The sequence below is a fragment of the Chenopodium quinoa genome, unplaced genomic scaffold, assembly GCF_001683475.1.
Source record: "Chenopodium quinoa cultivar QQ74 unplaced genomic scaffold, ASM168347v1, whole genome shotgun sequence".
NCBI classification, from domain to species: Eukaryota; Viridiplantae; Streptophyta; class Magnoliopsida; order Caryophyllales; family Amaranthaceae; genus Chenopodium; species Chenopodium quinoa.
Window position 1 is genome coordinate 2,843,307 of NW_018744895.1, and position 26,714 is coordinate 2,870,020.

At 40.6% G+C, this 26,714-nt stretch overlaps 1 protein-coding gene across 2 annotated transcripts; it reads left to right on the forward strand.

Moving 5' to 3' along the window:
- Positions 1-16,789: 16,789 nt before the first annotated feature.
- Positions 16,790-23,932, forward strand: LOC110705991. 2 transcript variants are annotated; one of them, XR_002508168.1, is made up of 6 exons: positions 16,790-17,627; positions 17,814-17,893; positions 19,434-19,574; positions 19,970-20,091; positions 22,107-22,190; positions 23,824-23,932. XR_002508168.1 is itself a non-coding variant. In XM_021883910.1 (4 exons), exons 1-3 carry the CDS (start codon positions 17,808-17,810, stop codon positions 20,067-20,069), a joined length of 327 nt encoding a protein of 108 aa, XP_021739602.1. In that variant the 5' UTR covers positions 17,672-17,807; the 3' UTR covers positions 20,070-20,091; positions 22,107-22,572. The 2 variants fall into 2 exon arrangements, 1 of the variants encoding a protein (XP_021739602.1); XM_021883910.1 differs by lacking the exons at positions 16,790-17,627; positions 23,824-23,932 and having other exon boundaries at positions 17,672-17,893; positions 22,107-22,572.
- The last annotated feature ends 2,782 nt before the right edge of the window (positions 23,933-26,714 follow it).

Below are 26,714 nucleotides of genomic sequence, written 5' to 3' on the forward strand. Positions count from 1 at the left end.
AAAAGGAAAGGGGAAGAGCAAGGGAAAGGGAAAGGCCACGGATGCGTCGAAGAAGAAATATGAGGGAAAAGCCAAGGATGACAAGGCTTATTTACCTCCGGCTTGCTACACATTGTCAAGGGTAGAAAAACGGATCTTTTGTGCATGTCTGTACGGCATTAAGGTTCCATCAGGGTACGCATCTAACATGAAAAGATTTGTATCCTTAAATGGAGAATTGAAGCTGACAAGTATGAAATCCCATGATTGTCATGTTATGATGCAAGTATTCCTACCAATTGCAATACGTGGTATTTTACCGAAGCACGTGAGGGAAGCTATTACAAGCCTCTGTTCGTTTTTCAATATAATATGCAGCAAAGTGCTTGATCCTTGTACACTTGATGCTTTGCAGGCGGATGTGGTTGTGACTTTGTGCAAATTTGAGATGTACTTCCCACCCTCATTTTTTGACATAATGGTGCATCTGATTCTTCATTTGGTGCGTGAGATTATGTTGTGCGGTCCAGTGTTCATGAGGTGGTGCTATCCTTTTGAAAGACACATGGGTACATTGCAAAATAAAGTCAGGAATCGGGCTCACCCGGAAGGAAGTATGATTCAAGGGACCGTGGGTGAGGAGATTGATAATTTTGTGGCTGACTATATAGCCGTTGCTGAACCTATTGGTCTTCCTACTTCTGGACATGAAGGGAGACTTGATGGTCATGGCACAATCGGGTCGAAACGAATGTCACCTGACCGAGATAAGTTCTTACAAGCACACCTATATTGTGTTGCACCATGTTGCAGATGTTCACCCATATTTAGACGAGCACATGGCTAGTTTACGTGATGAATTTCCATCGAAAGGAGAAAGGGCATTGATGCAGTTGCATAATAAGAGGTTTGTGAGTTGGTTTCGTGATCGAGTGATGGGTAGAATGGATGAGAGTGTCACTGATACAGTAAGGTGGCTTGCTTATGGTCCTAGGGATGATGTTCGCTCATTTGAGGGATATGACATAAATGGGTACACTTTCTGGACTGAGCGTCAGGATTTGAAATCTTCCTCGACCCAAAACAGTGGTGTAACGCTTGTGGCATCGTTAAGGGAGTTCGCAAGTGCTAAGGATAAATAACCCGTTGATGCAAAGGTGTCATACTATGGTCGAATTCAAGAAATATGGGAGCTTGATTATTGTAACTTCACGGTTGCTCTTTTCCAATGTAAGTGGGTTGATAATATCAGGCGTAACGTCAAATATGATGACTTTACTCTTGTAGATCTTGGCCACCTGAACGATAGTGCGGAACCATTCATCCTTGCATCTCAAGCTAAGCAAGTGTTTTACGTAACTGACCCAGCCGATTCAAAATGGTTTATTGTGCTAGCCGGCAAAAGAAGAATCCTAGGTATTGGAGATGTCGAGAATGAGGAAGAATATGATGTGTTTGATGACTCAGCACCTTTCACTGTTCCTAGACCTGTTGTACCAAATGACATAGACAACCAAGCCAATTATAAGCGATCAGACTACAACGAAGGAATATTAGATTGAGTTACAATACGTGGTATTTTGAAATTGTAGGCGTTGAAAGTATTATTAAATCACAGGTTAGGTGAAAATGAATGAAAGTGTTAACTTACTTTCCCATTTTTCACATTTTCTTTTAAATGAATGAAGTAACTTTTAAAACATGTGAAATATGGAATAAAAACAACCTACACTTGCCCAATTGAATTGCTCTTTTCATGAGATTTCAAGCCTTAGCTTCCAATAACTAAGTAATAATGACATGTTATGAATAAGAATGAGTTGATTTGACAAGAAATGTAGGAAATAGGCATCCCAGTAGTCAAATAGGCCTTATTTGGGCCATTTTGGATGAAAATACGCCCTAAAACCCTTGAATTGCTCTTTTCATGTGATTTCAAGCCTTAGCCGCCTATAACTAAGTAATGTTGACATGTTATGAGAAAGAATGAGTTCATTTGATAAGAAATGTAGGAAATAGGCATCCTAGTAGTCAAATAGGCCTTATTTTGTCCATTTTGGATGAAAATGCGTCCTAAAACTCTTGAATTGTTCTTTTCATGTGATTTCAAGCCTTAGCCGCCTATAAATAAGTAATGTTGACATGTTATGAGAAAGAATGAGTTCATTTGATCGATAAGAAATGTAGGAAATAGGCATCTTAGTAGTCATATAGGCCTTAGTTGGGCCATTTTGGAGGAAAATGCGTCATAAAACCCTTGAATTGCTCAATTCATGTAATTTCAAGCCTTAGCCGCTTATAACTAAGTAATAATGACATGTTATGAGTAACAATGAGTTGATTTGACAAGAAATGTAGAAAATAAGCGAAGTAGTAGTCATATTATAGGCCTAAGTTATAAAGTTTTGCCTAAGTGAACTTGTAAATGTATTTTTACATGCATAACCTAAGTAATTAATTATAACATAATGTTTGTTTGTTCCAAGTTTTGCAAGGTACAAAAGGGAGGTCCGTTGACAAGCAAGGAACTTAATGAAGTTCGAGACATGTTGGCGTCTTTCATCACCTTTAATTTGTAAATGTCATTTCTATTGGAATTTATATTTTGTTAACTTTTTAACTACATTATTAATTAGTATTGTTTGTACATATGACACTTTTTTTTTTTTGAGGAATTATAAATACATATGACCCTTCATTGTATTGCATTTGGGATTATTAATTAATATCTATGTATTATTTTTATTATTTCAATTTAGAAATTATTATTATTAATATTATTTTTAATATTATAATAATAATAATAATAATAATTATTATTGTAATTATAATATATTATAATAATGGTAGAATTATTAATGCAGGATGTACAGGTTGTTTATTATTATTAATATTAGTATTAATATTATTATTTATTGCCGGAAAAAAAAAAGAAAAAAACTCAGTTAAAGGCATCGGTTCAGGCTTCAAACCGGTGCCAATTGTATTGAAAAAAAAAAAAAGCACGCCAAGACCTTTTAGCACCGGTTAACCGGTGCCAAATAGTGTATTTCGCACCGGTTAACCGATGCTAAATCTTTGAATTGCCACCGGTTTTGAACCGGTGCGAAATTTTCAGAGATTTGGCATCCCTCAAATCTGGACCGGTTCAAAACCGGTGCGCAATAGGGGGTTTGTATCGGTGCTAAAGACCATTTTTCACCTAGTGTGGGTAATGTTAAAATAAGTTGTTTTTGTTCAAAAGTTTATGATGGAAAAATACAAAATGGTAACCATTAATCCGATGTATAAGGTAAATCCAGTAAAGTCTCTTATATTTTTAGGACACAAAAATATTATTTTACCCAATCATAAGAGGTCTTCCTGTATTGATCCTGACCTTCAACAAATTTGTTACTTATATAAAAGTCTTTATGAAAGTGCCTTTTTGGAAAACATAAAGTTGAGCTTGAACTAATATTACGAATTTATCTTTTTATCCGATTGCCTCGGGGAGGTGTGATGTATTAGATATTTTTTAATATGGAAAATTTTTTGGTTTAATTTAAAAAAAAAACATTTTACTTCATTCATACATCTTTTGATAGGTTTTTTTTTTTGGGAACTACAATGCAATGTTTTAACATTCTAGCTCTCATAATATAATTGCCACTTCCAGGACTGAAAGATATGAATCATGTACCAAGCTACGAAAAATTCCTTATTGGTTGAGATATAATATATCATAGATTATAAAGTATGTTTTTATATATAATTAGTAATTTAAATTAAGGTTTGTGCAATTGTTTACATATAATACGTATTGTTTTGAATTGCTTACATTGTTACGACATGTTTCAGTACATGCCAATCTAATTTGGCCATTCCGGTAAATACTTTTGTCGAAGTAATCTCAACTTAAAAGTGCCTGGCCATCTAGACGATGATATTATGTATAATATTACTCTTATTTGTTAATATAGGAGGGCAATACTCAATAATTTCAGCTTTTGAGGTTTTTACACATTAAATCGATAACGTAGCAAGCAAGTTTTTGCATTTCTGTATTTACCTTGAATTAGGGAACATATATTCAATGTCATGATAGGGAAATGTACCCTTGCCTACTACAGTATTAAACCTATAGTTTAGGAGTTTGACAAAATTGTACGAATTACTTAGCTTGGCACTTATATCGTTTCCCTTCCAACTAGTATTACTTATTTCTTTTTTAACCTCTTCATCAATACCATCATACCAGTCTTCTACACAACCATGAAAGCTATGTACAATGTAATTCAAGAAATTTTCAAAAGTCCATTCAGTGTTTAGGTTAAGTACACTACTCATGCTCTTTTTTAACTGATCTAAAACATCTTGCCTATCTCTTACTCCATCTAATTTGAGGTTTATAACCAGTTTGGCTAATAGGTTCAAGAGTTACTTCTTCTTACTTAAGTATTTGAGTAGGCATAACCTTGACACTAAACCGGGTAGTCTTCCCTGGTATGTATCTTGGTCGTGTACAACTTCCTTCTCCTTGATACCTAGCCACCTAGGTCTTTGGATAACATTGTTTACGTTATTTATTATTTCTTCTCCAACATCATTATTATCCATGATCCTTTTTCCTAATTTATTATCAATCTTTTGTTGAACAATTTCGATAGGTAAAAAGTCTAAGACTTCTAGTTTCATTAATCCCATTTGTTGATATAAGTCTTCTTCTAAATCAACATAATTATTTTCTTCTAATTCATTATCAAGAACAATTCCTTTTTTAGAGATTATTTTCATGATCTCATTTAGTTTATCAAGGTCTTCTTCTTTATCAAATAAGGTTTGTAACTCTTCAATCGTTTTCTCCTGAAGATGATGGCTCATTTTTAGTCTCTTTGTTCCTTTCCTTTTTACTAGTGGTTCTTTTAGGGAGCGATATAGAAAACTTCTTATATTTATCTAAGTTTTGAAAAGGATATTTATATTTATAAGGAACAATCTTTTCCTTATTGGGTGATACTTCTTTGTTAAACTAATGTCTAACTTCGTTGGTTAAAAGAAGTTGTACTTGTTTAATTTGTTCTCTTAACTCACTTAAATTTTTATTAATATCAGATGTTGTTGCTAACATCCTAACTTATTTTCTATATTCATGCAACGACAATGTATACGATCAACTTCTACTTTTAGTTCACCAATTTGATCTACTATATAATTAAGGAATGAACCAAAATTACTAGTATTTTCAGGAATGTAATAGTAGTGTTAAAATTCTGGTTTCTTACACTCAATAGATGGTTGAGAGTTCTCCAGTTTTACTTAGTTAATAACTTACTTATAACCATATGGCTCTAATACCAAATCGACAATCCTAGACAATTAAAAACGGTAATAGACAATAATTAATGTCTTAATGACAATATATATAAAAATCTTACTATTTACGTAATTCTTAATTTTATCTTTTGACAATAACTTGGCCCGTAATAACAATAAAATTGTAACCAACGACAATAAAATTAGCTAATTCAAGTAACACAGACCATATAATATAAGTAATGACAATAAAACTTTTGAAATGACAATGTTTTTGAGTTTTAAACTTATCTACTAATAAGAGTTTAGAGTTCTGGTACTTTTTTTTTTTTTTTTGCTTGTGCACTGATTAGTAGGCACAACACGTTGCTGGGCTAAGCATTACCCTATATAATAGGGATTGATAAGGGAAAGTGAACATCTCCTAAGGAGGTGTTTGGTTAGTGGAAATAGAATATGGCAATGGGATTGTGAGGAGGGAATGGGATTGGGAATAAGAGGCTTGAATTCCCATGAAATTAATACCTAATAGGGGGTGATATTAAGAGATGGGTCGATAGGAATTGGAAGATGGATAAAATGACAATATTGCCATTGTTTCGGGGTTTTTTGATGTGTCCTACGGGAGAGTTACAATTCCGAGAATGCCCTTCACCGCTTGTACCTGCAAAACCACGAAGTCTTCGGTTGGTTGGAGCTCCGCCTCCGACGATCAAGTCAGTTACGTACAGGAGGAAAAGTGTGCGTAAATAGTAAAATTACTTCTCACGTAATGGGAGAATTCTGCAATTAATATTGCTCAAGATTGGTGTATGTATTTATGAATGCTCATTAATGAGGATCCTTCCACTATTTATAGTGGGGAGTCTTGGTTCCCCATTTAGGGTTCATTGGACACGTGTCAGCAGGGGATTGGAGCCCTGCTGACCAATGGTTGGGTGCCACGTGTCGCTTCGCCGTAGGGCCACGTGTCTGGGGTATTTTTTACCCCAAACATTTGCCCCTCTCAGGTGCTGACGTGGCAAGGTGCCATGTGGCGCCTGAGAAGAATGCTGGCATTTTTTTTTTTTTTGAATCTCTTCAGATTCTAACTGAAGGAAGAGGAGGGAAAAGCAGAAGGGTAAGGGTCGTGACCCTTCGCCTTCTAGGACAAATCCTATAAATAGGAGGAGGCACCCTCGAGATCTCATTTACAAACTTCGCGAAATTTCTTGAATTTTGAGAGCATCCGGTATTTAAGAGTTGAGAGCAGACGGAAATTTGATAGTTGAGAGCAGCCGATTTTTAGACCGCCTGTGTGGTAGCGAGCAAGCAAAGGATTTTCGTGAGGGTACCCAAGGGAACTCAGCCGGTTTTCAAACTGCATGTTTCTTCGCAAGCATCCCCAAGAAATTTCTTGAGATTTCAACAAATTCTCCCTTCCTTTAGGTACCGTCTCTATTCCTTCTCGCTTTTCCATGTATTTCCGTTTCCGTCTTTTGCTTGTGTTTTTATTTATTAGTCCCATAAGTAGATGGACCCTCTATACCCATACCCGCAACATGGTTGTGAACTCAGTCGGTCAATTAGCACGGCTGAGTCTAGAACTGGATCTGCCGCCTCTGATCTTTGGAATTTCCCCTTTTCAACGCCTATATCGACCGACTCCGTGTCTGTGCAGGACACGATGGCCAGAATTAGGGGAACAGCTATGGACCCCAATTATAGAGGCGGGAACTCAGACGAGTTGTCGCCTGAGAGACGAGCCCCGGACGAGGTGGCTAGAGACTCACCCGCGGGCATCCCCGCCACCCCAAGCGATAGCATTCTAGGCTCCTACAACGAGGAGACTTCCCCTGCTCAGGAGGCTGAGCTGCTACGATCCGTCGACGAGGATCCCAACTCCCCATCCGGCTCTAACGCCGGTTGTATCGAAAGCAGTAGCACTAGCTACCTGACCTCGTCTGAAGATAGCGAGGAGGCGGAGAGGCCTACTTGAAAAAGTAGAAATGACCCTCTCATGATTGTCGTGTCTACTAAGGACAGGGCCCTCATGCGGTCCTCCCTAACGGTCTTTGTCACCAAGCGGCCGCTAGGAGGGGGTTACAAACTGTCAGTACCGGGGGAGTTTGGAACGGTTGTATGGGAGGATGACCAACCCAATGCAGACAGCTGGTTTGGGTGCTATGAAGCGGCCTTCCTGGCCGGGCTCCGCTTCCCTCTTCACAACACAATAAAGGCCATACTTAGGGGATATGGCCTAGGCGTCTGGCAACTCACCCCTAATTCCTAGGTAAACATACTCGGGTATATCGCCGCCTACGAGATGCAGGATCTCAACCCCGGCTGGGAGGCGTTTGCCCACATGCACTATTTGAGTAGAAGCCCAGGCGGCTGGAGAGCCTGGTACACTTTGACGACTTATCCCCAATACTTGATGACGCTAGATAAGCCGTCTAAATGGTCGGACTGGAAGAACCGGTTTTATCTGGTTAAAGCTCCGACAGACGAGGAGAATAGGGAGTTCTGGACCTACAACCGGAAGCCAGAACTTTTAGGGCATAAGTGTCGGCTGCCCCCAGTGCCGGATAATGATAGGGATGCCATATTGGACTCCGGATTCTTTGAGCTAGTCTCTTCCACTCTCTCAACCTGAGAGATAATAAGGGTGCCCAAAAACTGGGTGCCCAAACATGAATTCTTTAGGGACGAGTGCTTTTTGTCCGCCTGCGGGCTTAGCAGCATGTTCGAAAGACGTAGGTTACGAACCTCAGCCGGTTAATTTTATGCCGGCTAGCAATTTTCTTTTGATTGCAATGTTTGCGATATGATTATGATCTTGACCGGATGTATTTGATTTGTGTTTTGCAGAAGAAGAAAAGAACTCGTTGCCCACCGCCAAAACACCCGCTAAAAAGGCTTCAGACATCCGGAAGGAGAATCTGGAGAAGAAACTTGCCGCTCAGGCGGCTAAAAAGGTTGGACCGCCTGACTCTTTCTTGATTTCACTTGTTCTGTTTTGGTTATTTCCTCACCTGACCGTTTGTGACTTCGTTACAGGATGGGAGCAAAGCTCCTCGCTCCCTGCAAAAACAGATCCGGCCAAGGCCGACTGTAGAGGAGCCTGAACACAAGGTGCAGAGAACTACCTCAACCGCCCGGGCTACTACCGGTGGTAAAACAATAAAGACCCCAGGCGAGTCCAATGCTGAAATGGCCTCAAAAGAGGTTACACCAATAAGGATCACAACCGGTCCATCTTCTGCGGGAGTCCAGAAAGGCTCCCAACAAGGTACAAACCCTTTCAACCTCACGCTGCTTGACCTACTCATGCGGGTTAAGTCATATTCTCAGTCTCAGCCGGGAGATTCTCCGATCAGCCGGCTGTCCGTAGGCGGAGCATATGCAGCTTTCTCACCGTCTGTTTCTAGTGCAGATAATTCTCCACGCTGGCCGGATGCTACTCAGTATGCCCGGGCCCTGCTGAAAGCCGTCCCCCGGGACGAGAAGGAGGCGATTCCTGGAATCAACACCTTCAATGCCGGCCGTGTAATGGTCGAGCTGGCTGATGTAAGTTGACGAGTGCCCACCCGACATTTTATTTTTAGTATGCGCATCCGGTTTTCCACTAACACCGGTTGTATTGTTGTAGGCACTGCTCCGCGTGGAGGGGCTCAAGAAGGCCTACATCCGCAAACAAGAGGAGGTAAGAAGAGCCAAACGTTCTGTGGATGACGCACATAACGTTGCCCACTATTCAATGATTGTGCATGACTTAGAAACTAAATCTATAATCATGCGACAGGCGGATCAGGTCAAGACCCTCCAAAAGGCCCTCACTGAGTTCAAGACCAAGGCGGACAACCTCAAGGTGGCCCTGGATAATGCTGAAGAGGAGCTCAAGAAGCATGAAGAGCCCCTCAAACGGTTGGATCAGGCGGAGAAGACCAGCAAACGCCTGCAACAAGAAAATGCCTGCCTGATCCAGGAGGCGGCTGCTGCAAAGGTCAACTTCCAGACCAACCTTGAGGCAGAACAGAGCCGGCTCATTGAGGAGAATGAGCAAGATTGCGAGAACCGGATGAAGAGGGCGTTCTCCATTATCCATCCGGGTACAGACTACAACGTCTGGGAGATCGCCTTCAAGTACGCAGATCTTGCCATTCTGGCTGAGGAAGAGGGCAAGCCGGGGCCTGAACCCTATGAAGAGTGGGTTGAGACGGAGTTCAAGCTGATGCAGGAGGAGGCGGCTGGCAACGAAGAGGCAGTCGAGGATGAAGTTGTTCCCGGCTCCGTTCCTACCACCGACCCATCTCATCCGGAAGGGAATCAAGCTCAGGCTGACCGGGTGACTGTGCAGCTGGAATAGCAACGACCTCCTGGCCTGCGTGCCGTGCATTATTTTGTAATAGCGCCGGAAGGGTCGGCTTATTCTGCTGTTGTCTTTTATTTTGAATATTGATATACATTTTCACCGACTTTGCCGATTTTATTTGTAAACATTTCCACCGGCTGAGCCGGCTTTTGAATGAATTCCTGCGATTTCTTCTGCACTTCCTTTGCAAAAAATTAAAAATTTTGCTTACTTTTTGCGAGTATATTTCCGCATGACTGGTTGGGATTAGGGTAATTGCCCCTGGATAGGAGGCTGGCGGAAGTGACATGGTGCCAGGCGGCTATCCATATGCCATAGTACGAATATTAATAATTTAGCTAAGTGCGAACGTTAGAATGAATGCCAGCCGGTTTCTACTGATTTGCCGGCTGGTATTTTTGTAAAGGCCTTTTCGTAGGTTTAGGGTGTCCATTTGCTGATTGGGCTTTTGCAAGAACACCCTTACATAGGTTATGGCCTAAACCAAATGTTTGAGGCCTGCCTTCTCTTAGTGGATCAGGAAGCAACATTGGGTACCGGCTGTCTGTTTTGAGACCAGCCTTTGGTGGTACTTTTCCCAAAGAGTGAGCCGGCTGCATGTTTGGGAATACTAGCCCGCGTTTCTTTGGTGCAATGGATCATTCAGGCGGGTAGGGCCGCCTGAAGTTTGATCACTAGAACAATTTTCCACCCAAATGGGAGATGTTCTCTTCGATGAATTCACCCGTATGGGTGTCACCGGATGATTCGTTAGTTCTCAGGGTCGCTCGTGCTGAGCACAAGATATGGCGCATAGAAATTTTTATAAGAAGAACCGCTTGTGGTAAACACAAGACATGGCGCATGTAAGCATAATATGTAGTAAATTTTACTCATTAATCATGCAGAAGTTTACAAAAGTTATACAATTTCTAGAAGTAGTACTTTTTGAGATTGTCTACATTCCAGGTTCTAGGCAGCTTCCTACCGTTTGGGGTTTCCAAGCGGTATGTGCCGTCTCCTACTTCTTCAAAGATCTAGTAGGGTCCCTCCCAATTTGGGGTTAATTTGCCTTGTTCATTGGCCCTACCGGTTGCTTCCATTTTGCGAAGCACAAAATCTTCTACTTTCAAGGGTCGTTTGTGAACCTGCTTGTTGTAGGATCTCGTCATTCTCAGACGGTAAATCTCATGACGCAAGGCTGCGTTGCCCCTTCGCTCTGGGAGAGCATCCAGTGGAAGCCGCATGGCTTCCCAGTTGGCCTCCTCATCATACAACATGATGCGGAGGGTTGGCTCATAATGCTCAATGGGGAGTACCGCCTCGGTGCCGTATGTCATAAGAAATGGGGTTTCACCGGTTGCCCCTTTTTTGGTTGTCCTGATGGCCCAAAGGACATGAGGTAATTCCTCTGCCCATAGTCCACCGGCTCTTTCCACTTTCTTCTTTATACCGTCTGAGATCAGCTTGTTAAAAGCCTCAACTTGCCCGTTTGCCTGAGGCCGGCCAACGGACGCAAAACAATGGGAGATTCCTTGGTCCCCCCAACCAGCTCTTGAGGACAGGCGTTTCAAATTGTGGTCCGTTGTCAAAAACCATGGACACTGGAACCCCAAACCGGGTGATGACGTTTCTCCAGATGAAGGAGATCACATCTTTTGTTTTTATGCCTTTAACCGCCTCTGCTTCGACCCATTTGGTGAAGTAGTCCACTGCCACCAAAATGTAGCGGCGACTGCCTGATGAAGGCGCATAAGGACCCAGAATGTCTATGCCCCACTTTGCGAACGGAACTGGATTGTGGATGGCTGTCAGGTCAGTTGCCGGTCGATGTATCAACCGGGCAAACTTTTGGCATTTGTCACACCGTTTCACCAAATCCATGGCATCTGCCTCAAGAGTGGGCCAAAAGTACCCTTGCCGTCTGGTTCTTCTAGCTAGGGACCTGCCGCCTATGTGTGAGGCACAAAAACCCGCGTGCAGGTCCTCTAGAACTTCTTTTCCCCTTTCCGGGGTTACACACTTCAGAAACGGCTGTAGGTACCCCTTCCGGAGGAGCTCCCCTTGGTGCATAACAAAACTCAGATCACGCTTCTTGAGTGCTACTTCTTCAGAAGGGACATCCGGTAGAGTACCGTCTGTCAAGTAAGCCCGGATGGGGTCCATCCAGGTGGCACTTCGGTCCAGAATTCCAATGGGGTCATGATCAATGCTTCTTTTGTCAATGACTTCCCAAAAGACTGTCCTAGGTGCATCACAGGAGGCGGATGATGCCAATTTGGAAAGGGCATCCGCCTGATTATTCTCGGACCGGGGCACCTGACTTAGATGAAATGTGTCAAGTGACACAGCCTCCTCTCTGACCGCCTGCAGATATTTGATCATAGCCGGATGGGTGGCCTCGTAGTCACCATGGTACTGGCTAACGATCAACTGAGAGTATGAGGCGGCGCTAACTTTTCTTTCCCCTGTCGCCTTACACATGCGTATACCAGCTAGCAGGGCTTCATACTCTGCCTCATTATTTGAGGCTTGGAACTTGAACCGTAGTGCATATTCAAACTTATCCCCTTCCGGAGAATGGCATATAACGCCTGCACCACAGCCGTTCACGGTAGAACTACCGTCTACAAATAACTTCCAAACCTGATCAGGATTTTCCGGTTGCACCGGTCTAGTCATCTCGACAATGAAGTCAACAAACGCCTGACCTTTCACTGTCCTCCTGGGTTCAAAAGTTATCTCAAGGCTTTGTATTTCAACAGCCCACTTGATCATTCTGTCGGATGACTCGATGGTGGTCATTGGGCGTTTGAGCGGCTGGTCTGTATATACAACCACCGGGTGAGCCAAAAAGTAAGGCTTCAACCGCTTGACTGCTACGAACAGGGCCAACCCAAATTTTTCGATCATAGGGTACCGGAGCTCAGCATTTTTAAGAACATGGCTGATGAAATACACCGGGAGCTGGTTACCGTCTCTCTCAGCAAGGAGGACGGCACTGAGGGAGTGATCAGAGACAGCTAGGTACATGTAGAGGACCTCCTGGGGTAGGGGGCTCACTAGCCTTGGCAAAGAGTGCAAGTGTTGCTTTAGCTTCCGGAATGCCACTTCCGCCTCTTCACCCCACTCAAATCTGGACCTCTTCCAGATGGCCTGGAAGAAATAGAGGCACTTGTCGCCTGACCGACTGAGGAATCTCCCCAACGCCGCCAGGCAACCGGTCAATTTCTGGACTTCTTTTACAGTGCGGGGAGACCGCATGTCAATGACCGCCTGTACTTTTTCCGGATTAGCCTCTATGCCCCTTTGATCGATCAAAAATCCGAGGAACTTCCCAGACTCAACACCAAATACACACTTTTTTGGGTTAAGCATGACCCGGTGCCGCCTGAGTGTGGTGAATGTTTCTCGGAGGTCTAGTAGGTGATCCGTCTGTAGCTTGGATTTGACTATCATGTCATCAATGTACGCCTCTACATTCCTGCCAATCTGGTTGATGAAAACTGTGTTTATCATGCGCTGGAATGTAGCCGGCACATTCTTTAACCCAAACGACATCACCTTGTAACAAAATAACCCCTGATCAGTGACGAAGGCCGTCTTTTCTTGATCTTTTTTCCACAGGGGTATTTGATGGAAACCCGAATAGGCATCCATGAAACTCATCAGAGCATGACCGGCTGTCGAGTCGACCAGACTGTCTATCTTTGGAAGCGGGTAACTGTCCTTGGGACATGCTCTGTTCAGATCTGTGTAGTCTACACACATCCGCCAGGTACCATTCGGCTTTTTCACGAGGAAAACGTTTGCTACCCAATCCGGGTAGTAGCATTGCCGGATGAACCCAGCATCTAACAGTTTTTTGACCTCAGCCGCCGCCGCCTGAGATCTTTCTTCACCATGATCCCTCTTTTTCTGCCTGACCGGCTTCTTTTTAGGGTCCACGGCGAGCTTGTGGATGGCTAGATCCGGGCTGACGCCTGGTATCTCTTCTACTTCAAAGGCAAAGATGTCTTTGAATTCCTTCAGAAGTTGAAGCAGGTCTGCTCCCAACCGTTCAAAAGCAACCGTCCCAATCTTGACGGTTTTGTCAGGGCGGCTGTCGTCTAAGACGACATCGAGGCAGTCACCAGCCGACTGAGGTCGTTGGTCATCTGACCTTTCCCCGGCTAGTGATTGCTATTTTTCTTGTTTGACGGGTTTCGTTTGGTCCGTCTTTCTTTTCCTACCAGCTGCCCTTGGAGCCGGGACTGCTGTATCGCAGTTATCAAAGTCTATGGGCTTGCCGTCACCGGCTGCCCCCGTGGTTGGTTTAACGTCAGAGAGATAGCACTCACTAGCCGTCCTCTGGTCCCCCTTCAGGGAACCGACTGTACCATCATCCTTTTCAAATTTAACGAGCATGAGCGAGGGGACGATGACAGCCTTGGATTCGTTGAGGGTCGGACGGTTGAAGATCATGTTGTAGGCGGCCAGCTCTTCTACAACTAAAAATTTTACAACCATGTGGCGTCTTTCCCCCTTTTCACCCAGCCGGATGGGAAGATCTATGCTTCCTACCGGATGCACTACTCCCCCCCCCAAAACCAACTAGTGGGTGAGGCGCCTGGTGCATGTTACTGGGTTTGTACTTGAGCTTGGTCAAGCACTGATAACTGATCAGGTCAGACAAGCTCCCGGTATCTATTAGGATCCGACCAACCCTCTGATTGGCAACCTTACACTCGATGACTATGGGATCATCATGAGGCCACCTGACCTTGCCCCGGTCCTTTCCAGAAATAAGGACCTCAGGAAAAGTGTCTTTCGACGCCTGGCTCTCATCCACTGAGTTGACCAGCTTCCTGATGTTATCTTTAGTGCCCCTAATGGTGGGACCCCCTCTGGCAAAATCGCCTGCTATGGTGAAGATAGTCTCTTCATCCGTCTCAGAGTTGGTGAGCACAGTTTTAGCCGTTTGCCCCTTCTTTGCATGGGTGTTACTCTTGGCTTTGGGCAGATAGGACTTCAGAGCCCCCTCATCAGCCAGACGGTCTAATAGCCGCCTGAGGCTATAGCAACCATTAGTGTCGTGGCCAACGTCCTCATGATACTGGCAGTATTTGCTCTTGTCCCGGTTGCTTACGGGACTTTTCATCGCAGTCGGCTTCTCGAGAGACATCCGGTCTTTCATCTCCATGAGGATGGAGGAGTAGTCCTTCATGAACTCGTACTTGGGAACGTATGGTTCTGACTTCCGTCTGAGCTTCTGAGCCGGCTGACCAGGTCGGTCTGCCGCCCAGGTTGGTCTGCCGCCCAGACCTCTTTTCTCTTCTTTTATTCCTTTTTAGCCGGCTGCTGCTGTTGCCGGCTATCTTTTCTATCGGATTTTTTGGAATCCGACGGCTGCTTTACAGCGCAAAGCTCCGTCGCCTGTATATAGGCTTCAGCTTCCATTAACGCCTCTTGAAGGGTGGCTACCCTTTTCCGGACGAGGTCGAACTCAAAGGTCGACCCATCCTTCAGACCCTTAAAGAAGTCTGTGTAAGCAACTTCGTCAGACAGTCCTTGAATCTGAATTCTCATCAGATTGAACCGTCTGACGTAGGACCGGAGCCCTTCTCTGTCACCCTGCTGTATTGCCCTTAGATCAAGGCTAGTCTTTTTGGCAGGGATATTCATTGAAAAATTTGACGTAAATAAGTACGCCAAAGTTTTGAAGTTGTTGATGCAGCCGGCTGGTAGATTACCAAACCACCGTTGGGCAATGCCCTTCAGGGTAGCCGGGAAGCATCGGCACCAGACGACATCGTCCAACCCCTGTAGGTACATGAGGTTAGAGTAGGCCATTAGGTGGTCTTCTGGGTTGGAGGTACCATCATAGGCCCCTACCAACACGTTTTTAACCTTAGCCGGCTGTGCCGCCTGGGTTATCTTGGGGGAGAACGCTGTGGGCTGTTCTCCCAGATTTAGCAGGCGCAGCTGCCAGTCCATGAGCTGGTACGGCTGCTGCACATGCCCGCCAAAGAGACCCGGCTGGGTAAAAGGGGATCCACCCAGCCCATTTGGCGAACCAAATAGACCAGGATGGATCACTTGGGGTCCAGACCGGGCGGAGGGTTCGCCCGTCTGACTCCCTAGGCTTGTTCCCGTACGCCTGTTAGAGGTGTCACGGAAACTGTATGGGAAGGTCGACGTCGAAGCGACGCAGACACTTGACTTCTCTTTTCCTGGAGGAACGTCCGGGCATCAAAGAAAGTCTTCTTGGAACCATCTGGCTGTAAGTGCCGGATGGGTTTTCTGAGTTCTTCTTGAGGGAAGCGGAGCCTGTTTTGATCGAACCTGAGGCCCCCCCCTCCTTTGGCTTTGGGTGAGCGGTAGGGACCCGGTCTTTGATCATCTTCTTCCCAGAAGAAGGCTTCTTGGCCGGCTGACTCTTTTTGGGAGTAGCTGACCGAATAAGGTTCTTGATCTCGCCTTGAAACTATTCATGAAGGTCATGAGTTCGTTCCTGGTGACGGGAGCAGATCCTTCTGCCGCCTGGGCAGCTCCAACCGGGTTGCCGGCTGGGTTGCTTGGGGCAGCTTGGTTGTTATCCCGTTCCTTCTTATCCCTGGAACGGGTGTGTTTTGTTCTGAAGGACCCATCTGGGGCCACATAGGTGTTGACTTCATAGTCGTCACCGCTTTCATGGTCCGTCTGGACCTCAGGCTCGGCCAACGACCGCTTGTCCTGATCCGGTGGTACAGGGTTAGAAGTCATCTCAAAAGTACTCTCCCCACAGACAACGCCAAATGTTTCGGGGTTTTTTGATGTGTCCTACGGGAAAGTTACAATTCCGAGAATGCCCTTCACCGCTTGTACCTGTAAAACCACGAAGTCTCCGGTTGGTTGGAGCTCCGCCTCCGACGATCAAGTCAGTTACGTACAGGAGGAAAAGTGTGCGTAAATAGTAAAATTACTTCTCACGTAATGGGAGAATTCTGCAATTAATATTGCTCAAGATTGGTGTATGTATTTATGAATGCCCATTAATGAGGATCCTTCCACTATTTATAATGGAGAGTCTTGGTTCCCCATTTAGGGTTCATTCGACACGTGTCAGCAGGGGATTGGAGCCCTGCTGACCAATGGCTGGGTGCCACGTGTCGCTTGGCCATAGGGCCACGTGTCCAGGGTATTTTTTTTACCCCAAACAACCATTAATGAAAAGGGTGTGAAGTAATGTTAGGAAGGGTATTTCAATAAATTTGAATTTTTTTTTTTGGACAAGAACTATCCCTACACATTACCAAACAAGGTAATTGGCATATTTTACCAATTCTCAAACATTAATTCCCAATCCCATTCCCACTCTTAATTCCCTTAATTCCCATTCCTACATACCAAACGCCCTATAATTGTGTCATTATTCATGTCGATGAACAAGAACTATCCCTACACATTACCAAACAAGGTAATTGGCATATTTTACCTATTCTCAACCATTAATTCCCAATCCCATTCCCACTCTTAATTCCCTTAATTCCCATTCCACATACCAAACGCCCTATAACTGTGTCATTATTCATGTCGATGAGTTCAATTTTATAACAATTGTTATTGATGTTGCTATTGAACAAAATTGAACTTTAATCTATTTTTTTTTCAGTTCATCTGCTCTTTTATTTGGTTTTTTTTTTCAGTTCATTTGCTCTTTTATTTGGTTCGTGTAAGGTCTAACCGTATTAAGACTAAACTTAAATAGTTCGAGTTTGGTCGGTACGATGAAGAAGACATTGGCCTACGACACTCCCCTAGTCCCCTGCATACAAAGACAATGGAGAATAACCTTCCATTATAAAGCAGATCAATACAAACATAATTTCCCTTCAATTCAATTCAACATTACAAAATTACAATTACCCAATTATTAGAATCCCTCAAATCAAAATTTACTCTTTATACGAAGAACATGTCTCGACCCAGAAAAGCTTCTCTGCAGGTTTTTCTATCCTACATTCTGCTACTCTAATATCTGAATTGCAGGGAAAAAAACGTAAAAACCCAATCTTTGAATTAGTTTTTTTGATTTTTAATCCTTTTGCCGCTTTCCACATATTAATTTTCTGTATGATCTCAATTTGGTTTAATTCTTATTGCTTAGCTGATTGCTGTGATTTTTTTTTTTTAAAGGTTGTTAATTTGATGTTAATGTTGGTAATATGTTTGATTTCACATGCAGAGTTTTGAGAAGTTGCAGAAAGTTATAAATGGAGGGGACTTTTATGGAGCTCAGCAGATGTACAAGTCTACTAGGGCTAGGTATGAATATTGTCAGTTACTTTTCATTGACACGTAAAATTCCCGCTGTCGGAAATTAATAGTCACATAGATTGTGTAATTTGAACAAGTAACGAGATAACACATTGATTTTTGATTTTTGTATGCTGAGAGTGTGGTCCAATTGCTGAAAGTTATGCTAAGTTTCTGTAGGACTTAACACCGATTTGTGATTATGGCCGCTTTCTTGACATAGGTTAAGGACATTTCTGTAGAATTTATAATTTATGTATGTGATTATGATCACTTTCTTGATAAATAGTTCATGTGGGAATTTGACTGCTTGTTTGTATTGTATGAGATTGAAAAGTTATATTAATTCACTTACTATTGACTTGAATAAATCATACACCAGATATTGATGAAATTTATTTGTAATTCATGACCTTTTGGATTAGTAACTTGTAAATTTTATTGGGTTTAGTTTATCTAATTAATGGCTTGTGAGTTGCACCTTTTCTTTCTTATTCCCTTCTTCCCTGTCTCGCATTTTCTCTCACCAAAAGAAGCAATTCACCTGTGAGTCCTATCTGCAGATTATACTATCCGTGTCTAGCAAGCTGCAACAAAGGGACTGCTCAAGACATTCTCAGTTTTTTTGGCTGTAGTTGGTAGTTAATATTTTAGTTATTATTGCCATTAGGATAAAGCTTGAAGTGGAATCTTAAATAGATGAGCAGGAGATAATATAGGTTTTTATTACTCCAGTGAAGGACTTGGATTCATTGGAATCTTTAAATGTTCGTTGTGTAGTATTTGCAGGATAATTGCCACTGTTGGAGATCATTCCATGTTTGGCATATTCATTGTAGTGATAGATTACGATAGCTCAATTTCTTTCCATAAGTTATTATCCTTTTATTTTGTCCTAATATATTCTTGAAGTCCCATGAAACTGTGTTGATTTAGGATGATACTTCCATTATTTGGAAATTTAGAAGCCTATGTGTCATACTTTACCTCCAAGTTGTTACATATCTTAAATTTCCTACTTCCTATGAGATTTTACATATATAACCTGTTGAACATGGGTCTTTAATTAATCTCGTTGATGATTTCGTTTGTGCTTGATAGGTGACATTATATTGGCTAATCTTTTAGCAGTTTATGCATGGTCAATCTTTTGTCATTTTGCTTCTTTATCTATTGAAATATGTGAATTTGCCTAAATATGACTGTGAGATTATGAGGCCTGATTTTGTCTTCGCTGGATGTAAAATTCTTTCATTTTTAACTGTGTGTATATTGCGTTTTCTCAATTGGTTAAAATCTGGCATATGATTAGGTTACTTGTGGTGCTGAACTTGGCATTGTTGTTCATAGAGACATTTGTGAAAGGAAAATTTCCTTACAATGACGATCTGCTTGGTCTGTACTAATTTTTGATTCAGTATATATCTTTTGTTTGCTTTAATTTTATTTAGAGGAATTATTGTTTGGTATTTTGGTTAGGTCTAAATTTTTTAGAATATGATCTGTTTGTGTGATCTTATAATAAGTAAGTTTTGTTAGACCATCTCAGGAAAATCTACGAGGCATTTCTTCGAAATGCTGTACCAGATCATGTTGGAGATGATGATGACATGCAAAAGCTTTCTGAAGTTCTGGGAACAGTTAAAATACGTGTGGAGGCATGTGCTTCTATTCTGAGGGCTGCTATTAGGTGAGAAATAACAAGTAATGTTTAACTAAGAGGATCTTGAGTTGCATGTATGCACACTACATATGTCTACCAGTGAACTTGAGCAATGCTTTTCATGATCTTTGTCCATTAAGTTTATTAGCATTCTTTGGAATATTTAGTAACATTGTATAGGTGAATATGATGGAATAAAGTGTTGAACTGTCAATAGATTTCTAGGCTCGTATGCTTCTCTTTCGAATATAAGACACCCGTTCAAAAGCATTTAAGCGATCAATGAGATTATTTGTCATTTTCTTATTTTGGGACAATACGAGTGTACTAACTACTTTTAAATGGAAGCAATGATACTGTGAATTATGATCATATTTTGTGAAATAAAACTTATTGAAGTGCTACTTGATTGTATTGCTTAGGTGGTCTATTGAACTTGGACCTGACAAAAATGGTTCCTGGGACCTACATACTATGCTTGCAGAGTACATATATTCCGAGACACCTGAGGTGGCAAGTTGACACTGAACTGGCTGCAATAATGGTAACAACTGGTTAGATTCATGGTTGTTTGGTTATCGTAATTAAATTACATGTTCTAAGCTAAACAATGATCTGTTGAACTCTCATTTTTATTGCTAAATCTTATTAATTGATGATTAAATGTAATATTACTGAAAAGACAATGTGTGCTTTGGAAAAAGTGATGGTGCTTGTTTTTCTGTTTTTGTTATGTTACTATGTATTTTGTCCAAATTGTTTTAATAATAGGATGGTAGGATAGTATTTTAGAAGCTGAAATAGTATGTGTTTGGCCTAGCTTTCAGTGTTCTTACCCAAACATAGAATCCTGGACCAACACCTCAGTTTAAAAAGTTGAAACGATTTTTCCAAGAACGTAGAAGCTGAAGATTACACCTTTACTTCTCACCCAGACATAGGAGTATTGGTTTGGGGCTGGCTCATCACTAATATTGTGTGTTACACTAGTATCTGCAATTAATGATTTCATTTGGTTGATCACGTATGCCCAAGAAGAACCTAATCGTCCTCATCCATACATACTTCTTCCGTTTCTTTAATATTGCAGTATTTACCTCTTAGGAAATTTCACAAACATTTCAACATGCCTATTTTAGGAAAACACATATGTCCTGTCACACTGCAAATACCCAATGTACCTTGTTTTTGCTATTGCTTTAGTTAATGCGTACAATCACATGTAAACTTGTAATTGAGCCTTCTCTCTTCTCCTTTTTCCCACTACCTAAAATCTTGTGCACTCCCTCCATGTTGCAATATTAAAGGAACGAAGGAATTATAAATCCTTTTTCATACGTATTACATTCAATGTTATAGCTTTCTATTGGTTAGTTCGGCCTTACATTTTGGCTATTATTTGGTTCACCTTGCATGTTTTACCATCTAGTAGTATAAATTGTTGATATATAGCTAGTTGGCGGTACTAATTGTTTGTATGCAAAATAGATGTAACTGACCTTTTTTTCCATGTAGCTGGCCAATAATTAGGCATTGTTAGCATAATAGTACTTTTCAACCAATTGGAAATTCATCAATTTATAAATGGTTGGCCAAATGCTATTTTCCGAACAAGGCATTTGTTTACTTTGGTCCATCTTTAGTTTTTCTTTCTCCATCTCACTTCTTCATTGAAATTTATAGAGTCAATGTAAAATCAATCCCTGCAAATGTTTTGGGGATATTCGGGTCTATGTTAACATTTTGGGTATATGTATGATTTCATTATTTCGATAATCATGAGAAGGAAAAGGGAGAGGCAAGAAAAGTGAGGATTAGTAACTGGATATGGTTTAGTCAAGCTAGAATATGTATAGACTACAAGTCCGTCTGCTGAATTAATTTTTCTTCTGCCTTATTTGGTCTTGATGGGATTAGTTTAGAAGCATTTAGGATAGTTTTAAATAGTAATTTGGTCAGAAGGTTGTTACTTGTCATTTATACATTTATGAAAGCTGGACCAAATTTAAGATAATATCTCCAGAAACAGCTTTGCAGAAAATTTGTGATAGAAAGACAAGTTTCAGAAAAGCTACTCAATGATTTTTTATAGTTGTGATCTAAGATGTTGCAGGATTGTGGGTAAGGTCTTAGGTATAGATCACTGTTCTTAACTGCGCTCTATCCTAGTGAATTGATCTGTGGGACTGATGTCTATCTTGCTATCCATTTAGTCAAGCAGTCATTGAAGGTGTCTATCCACTTCTAAAGACATGGTCATGACTATTCTATGAACCAGATAACTTGTTTACTTCTTGAATTAACTAGTTGAACTACCAGTTTAATGTCGTACTTATGGCACAGGCCCAAGCTTCCTGTCTTATAGAAATTGTTCTGTTAAATCTTTGTTGAGAAGCATGATCTTCATTTGGGTGATTAATATTTCCTTTCTTTTTTTTTTCAATTTTTTTTTTTTTTTTTTTATGTTGGGTCTATATGATGTAATTTTATTTTTGGTCTATTATTTCATGGTCTTATAGAGTAATGGTATAATTCACATCCACACTTTCATAATTGTAGGACATGGCCAAAGTATCATTCCAATTTGTTCGTGGGAATTGTCCAAATAAATATGCTGATACACTCATAAATTTCATGGAGAAGGTAAAGCTTTCTGCAAATGAATCAAAGATGTCTCTACTTTCGCAATGGAAATTAAGCCATCAAATATATCTGCTAAAGCATATTTGCTGTAAACATGGATTGCTTTTCATGTTTCGCAAGATCTTTGCATTTATAGGTTTTATTTGAGTGAAATGAAAGTGGATGCAGGCTTTATGGAAAGGCTTTTGGTTTGCAAAAGTCATCCAGCCACTTTAAGGATTATAGATGCATAACAAAGAAGATATTGTGTTCTAAGGTTCTGAGAAATTTTTTTTTCTCTCTCTCCCCTCAGATATGTTAATCATTGTCCTCTTGTTTATTAGTAAATTAATATATTAAAAAAAAAAAAGTAAACTTGAAATAGACGAGGACTCTAGTAAAGGCCTTTTAAGATTTTTAGAGATCATAGGAGTTTTTTTTTTTTTTTTTTTTTTTTTTATTTTATTTTATTTTTTTATTTTATTTTATTCTTGTCCATTACATGGAAATATTCCTTCTATTCAACAAAGGGATTAAATAGTAATTTTGGTTCAAATAAGAGGTAGGACAACAATCAAGAAATGAAAATAAGGATAAGAAATCATTATTGGGATTTTTATATTTTTTTAAATACAATCCTTTTCAAAATGTTTGCATGTTTATGATGAAAAGAAGTGAACTACATGACTCTCTCCTCTCCTCTCTATCCCTCCCCAAACCTACCATAGTTTGCCAGCTACCTAATTTCAACTAAACACCTCTGGTCACCACCATCTCACACCACTAACCCTGACATCACTAACACTCTCACAAATTCGCTTACCTAGAACCTGTCACCATCTCACATTCTCTCAAATATGACCACGTATAGAGGGAATCACATTTGCCCTTTGGTTTTTATATCTGACCAATAAGGAACAATTCAACACCATAGGTTAACATTTCAACCAAACACTACAACAAGGCAATTGGTGTTTGTTTTTAGATCTTTTCTTTCTAAAATACTCCGTAGTTCCGCTGGTAATGGGGGAATGTTGGTGTTGGATCGTGTGTGGTAAGATATATTGGAGGAGTGGAAGTTATAGCCTTGCAGAAATTTTTTGTTAGATGTGCATAAACTAGACATTGGTGCTGTCTTCTGTCTTCTCAGTTGGCATCAGACCTGTGACTATGCACCCTGTTATGAGCTTGGAGGCTGTATTGTTGTAATTCTCCAATCTAATTATATTCTTGATTAATCTCTTTAATCACCATTTTGATTATAATTCTTTTTATAACTTCTCTGGTATATTTAATTGAAGAGCTATCATCTCAACATCCAAAAGATGATTCTACGCCAGATTAACTTGATCACATTTCGTCTTTGAACTATCATGTTAGTTGGCCAATTTCTAACTTTAGCCTCTAAAGTCTAAACCAAGTCTCCCAATGCGATACAATTATTGGCAAACCCCGTCAGATTGGGGTGGGATTTCTGCTTATAAAAATAGGAAAGATGATTTTTGTATGGGTGCATATGTCACATGCGTTGTAGTGTATTTATCTCAAGACTTTGTAGGAGTGATGCAGTAGCTTGTGAGTGAAACATTAGCTATATATGGTAGGTGACTTCATAAAGATTTATGTGCTAATTTTTGCAAGATATCTGATGCAGATTTATGTGAAATAATATGCGATGTAACACAAAAGTTCCTCAGTCAAACGTACATCAAAGCACCTTTATTGTAACAAAGCATGTAAACTAAAATGCATGGAAGAGCCTCATTTTGCTGCTATGGAAGATCCACCTCGCGGATTCTCTCAAACTTCTTCAATGACACTCTCATTTGGTTCTGCAGGCTGAACCATGTTCGTTGGGGTAGCTGCAGGCTGAACCATGTTCGTTGGGGTAGCTGCAGGCTGAACCATGTTCGTTGGGGTAGCTGCAAGCTGAACCATGCTCGTTGGGGTAGCTGCAGGATCTTGTGCTGTCTTTTTAGAGCATTTACAGCAATAAAACATCATAGAGATGATGATGGCTGGAACACCAATCTGTAACGAGACCTTTAGTCCCTTAGGTGTTGACAGATCGAAATCCAGATTCAGAAGTCTTTCCAGGAAGCTCTGACAACTCTCTGCTAACGGAGCTCCTCCGAGTGTGCCAGTGGATGGAAAACTGATTAGGCTTAAGGCGATGAACATTAAATAGAGTAATATGTTCCTGCCATGTAAAAATCAGTTTATTAACAAAACTTTTTGTGAAATCAATTGTCAATGTAGAATTTATGAAAATGATCTATTTGATTAACAACAATTATGCAAAACATTGATGGTGCTACTGTGGCAGAAACGTGGGATAGTGCAGGAACTTGGAGTTGGAGCAAGTTTGCTGAATTAAAACACTACACAATTCCTCCAACGCGATATCCACCAAATAACAGTTGCAAAATATGTTTACACAAACCCACACTTACACTTAACACTTGCAGTAGTCCTTGTTTTACACAACTACACTTACAGTAATGGCATATAACTAATGACCCTGCATGTACTGTGATAACAAATACAGTAATCCTTCAAGTGATGAACACACTCTCCAATTATGCCTATATATCTTAACAACAATTACACTTACAGATGGACAGAAACTCAGAGCCAACCGAAATGGTGGAGATGTTGACCCGAGGGTAGAAAGGGACAACGTGAGTGTGAAGCCAGATGGCGGCGTTAGAGCAATTGGCGGCAATGAAGTGAACAAGGTGGTTTGGTATGCTCAGGAGCAATGAAACAGAGGTGTTAGCGAAAGCCCGAATGAGGTTGGGGTCTGGGTCAGTGAGTTGTACGGCTGCGATTCGGTGGTGGGTGACGGCGGCGACGATGCTTTCAGGGGTGGCCGATGAGGGGAGATGGTTGATAGTTACACCGAGAGTTGGGGTTGAGGATGAGGTGTTGTTGGTGAAGGAAGTTAGATTGAAAGAGGTAATGATGGCTAGGAGGAAGAAGAGGAAAGAGAGTTTTTGAGAGAGAAACGCCATTGTTGTGAGCTTGAGCTGAGAACTGAGGGTGTAAATGGAGTTTTGAGGTGGTTTTACAAAGCCGGCTGTAATAAGGAATCAAAGTTCGTTATTGTAAGGAGGTTTGTATTATGTAAGTTGTTATGGTGGAGGGAAGAGTGAGGAGAGAGAAAGGGGGTTTGTTTTAGTTTGGCCGTTATTTTGATATTATTATTATTATTATTATTTTTTTTTTTTTTTTTTTTTTTTTGAGGGGGAAAGAACGCATTTCTTAGATTTTGGATGCAAACGATTTTTATCAGAAACTACCGGATTTTGTGTACCTTTTCTTGTACCAAGGAATAAACGTACGGATACATTAAACAAAAATTGCGACAATAACAATAATAATAATAATAATAATAATTCGTAATAATGATATAGTATATGCTTAGGTTTGGTTTTAACTGATTTTATCTAAATTTTTCTAATCTGGTTTGGTTAATTCTGATCTAATATGACTTGACTTGATCTGAACAAAAATATAAAATAAGTTGAATAGAACAAGTCTTAGTCCTTCATTTTTCACTTTAACCTTGTAATGAATATTAATTTACCCAATTCGTGGTTTATGAACTGCATTGATTTCCATTGCTAAAGTTTTCTCAAACCTTAAATTTAACGCACAGGTTTTATCACTTTCTTAAAACTTTTTTGAATTTCATTATTGATTTACATTTAAAACTCACTTAATTTTTACTTACATGCTCTTCTTTTTTCTCACTTTACACACCTATTTTCAAAACCTTACAACTGATTATCTTGTTATGCCACTTTTTTATGTTGTACAGTTACTTATGACGACCCCAAATCATTTTGAGACTAAGGCTTGTTGTTATTGTAACCGACCCCAAATTGTAATGAACGCATTTGTATGGACTCTTTTCCAATGGTTGTTCCAAAAAAATATCTTATGGGTTTGGACGCTTCAAAGACACTAAGGCCCTGTTCTTTTGAGCTTTTGGGCAGAGCAGAGAAAATTTCATAATAATAATAATAATAATGGGGGTGGCTGGGAGGGAGGAGAGGGAAAATAAGAGGGAAATATAAAAGGGGGAGTGCAATTATCCAACTGTAGGCTGCAAGTAGGAAAACTCATGGGTCAACGCCTGAAATTGGGAGTCAATGCCTGAAAAGAGAACCCAGGTTTCATTGAACAAAAAAAGTGATCGTGGTGGTTTTTTTAAACAAGGAATCGTTTAAAAGGTTTTTTCTTGCAAAATGAGGCATTTAAAAGGTTTTTTTTTATACAAATTTTTTTTATTATTATTATTATCGCATTATTTTATTATTATTATTATTATTATTATTATAAAATATTAATTATTATTATTATTAAATATTAATTATTGTTATTATTATTATTAATGATTATTTTTAAGTAAAGCATAGCAGAGCATAGCAAAACAGCTCAAAAGAACAGGATCTAAGAATATAGAATGAAATTAAATGGCATAATTACAACTAATAATTTGACTATGCAAATATTTAAAATAACTCCCTAATATTTTAA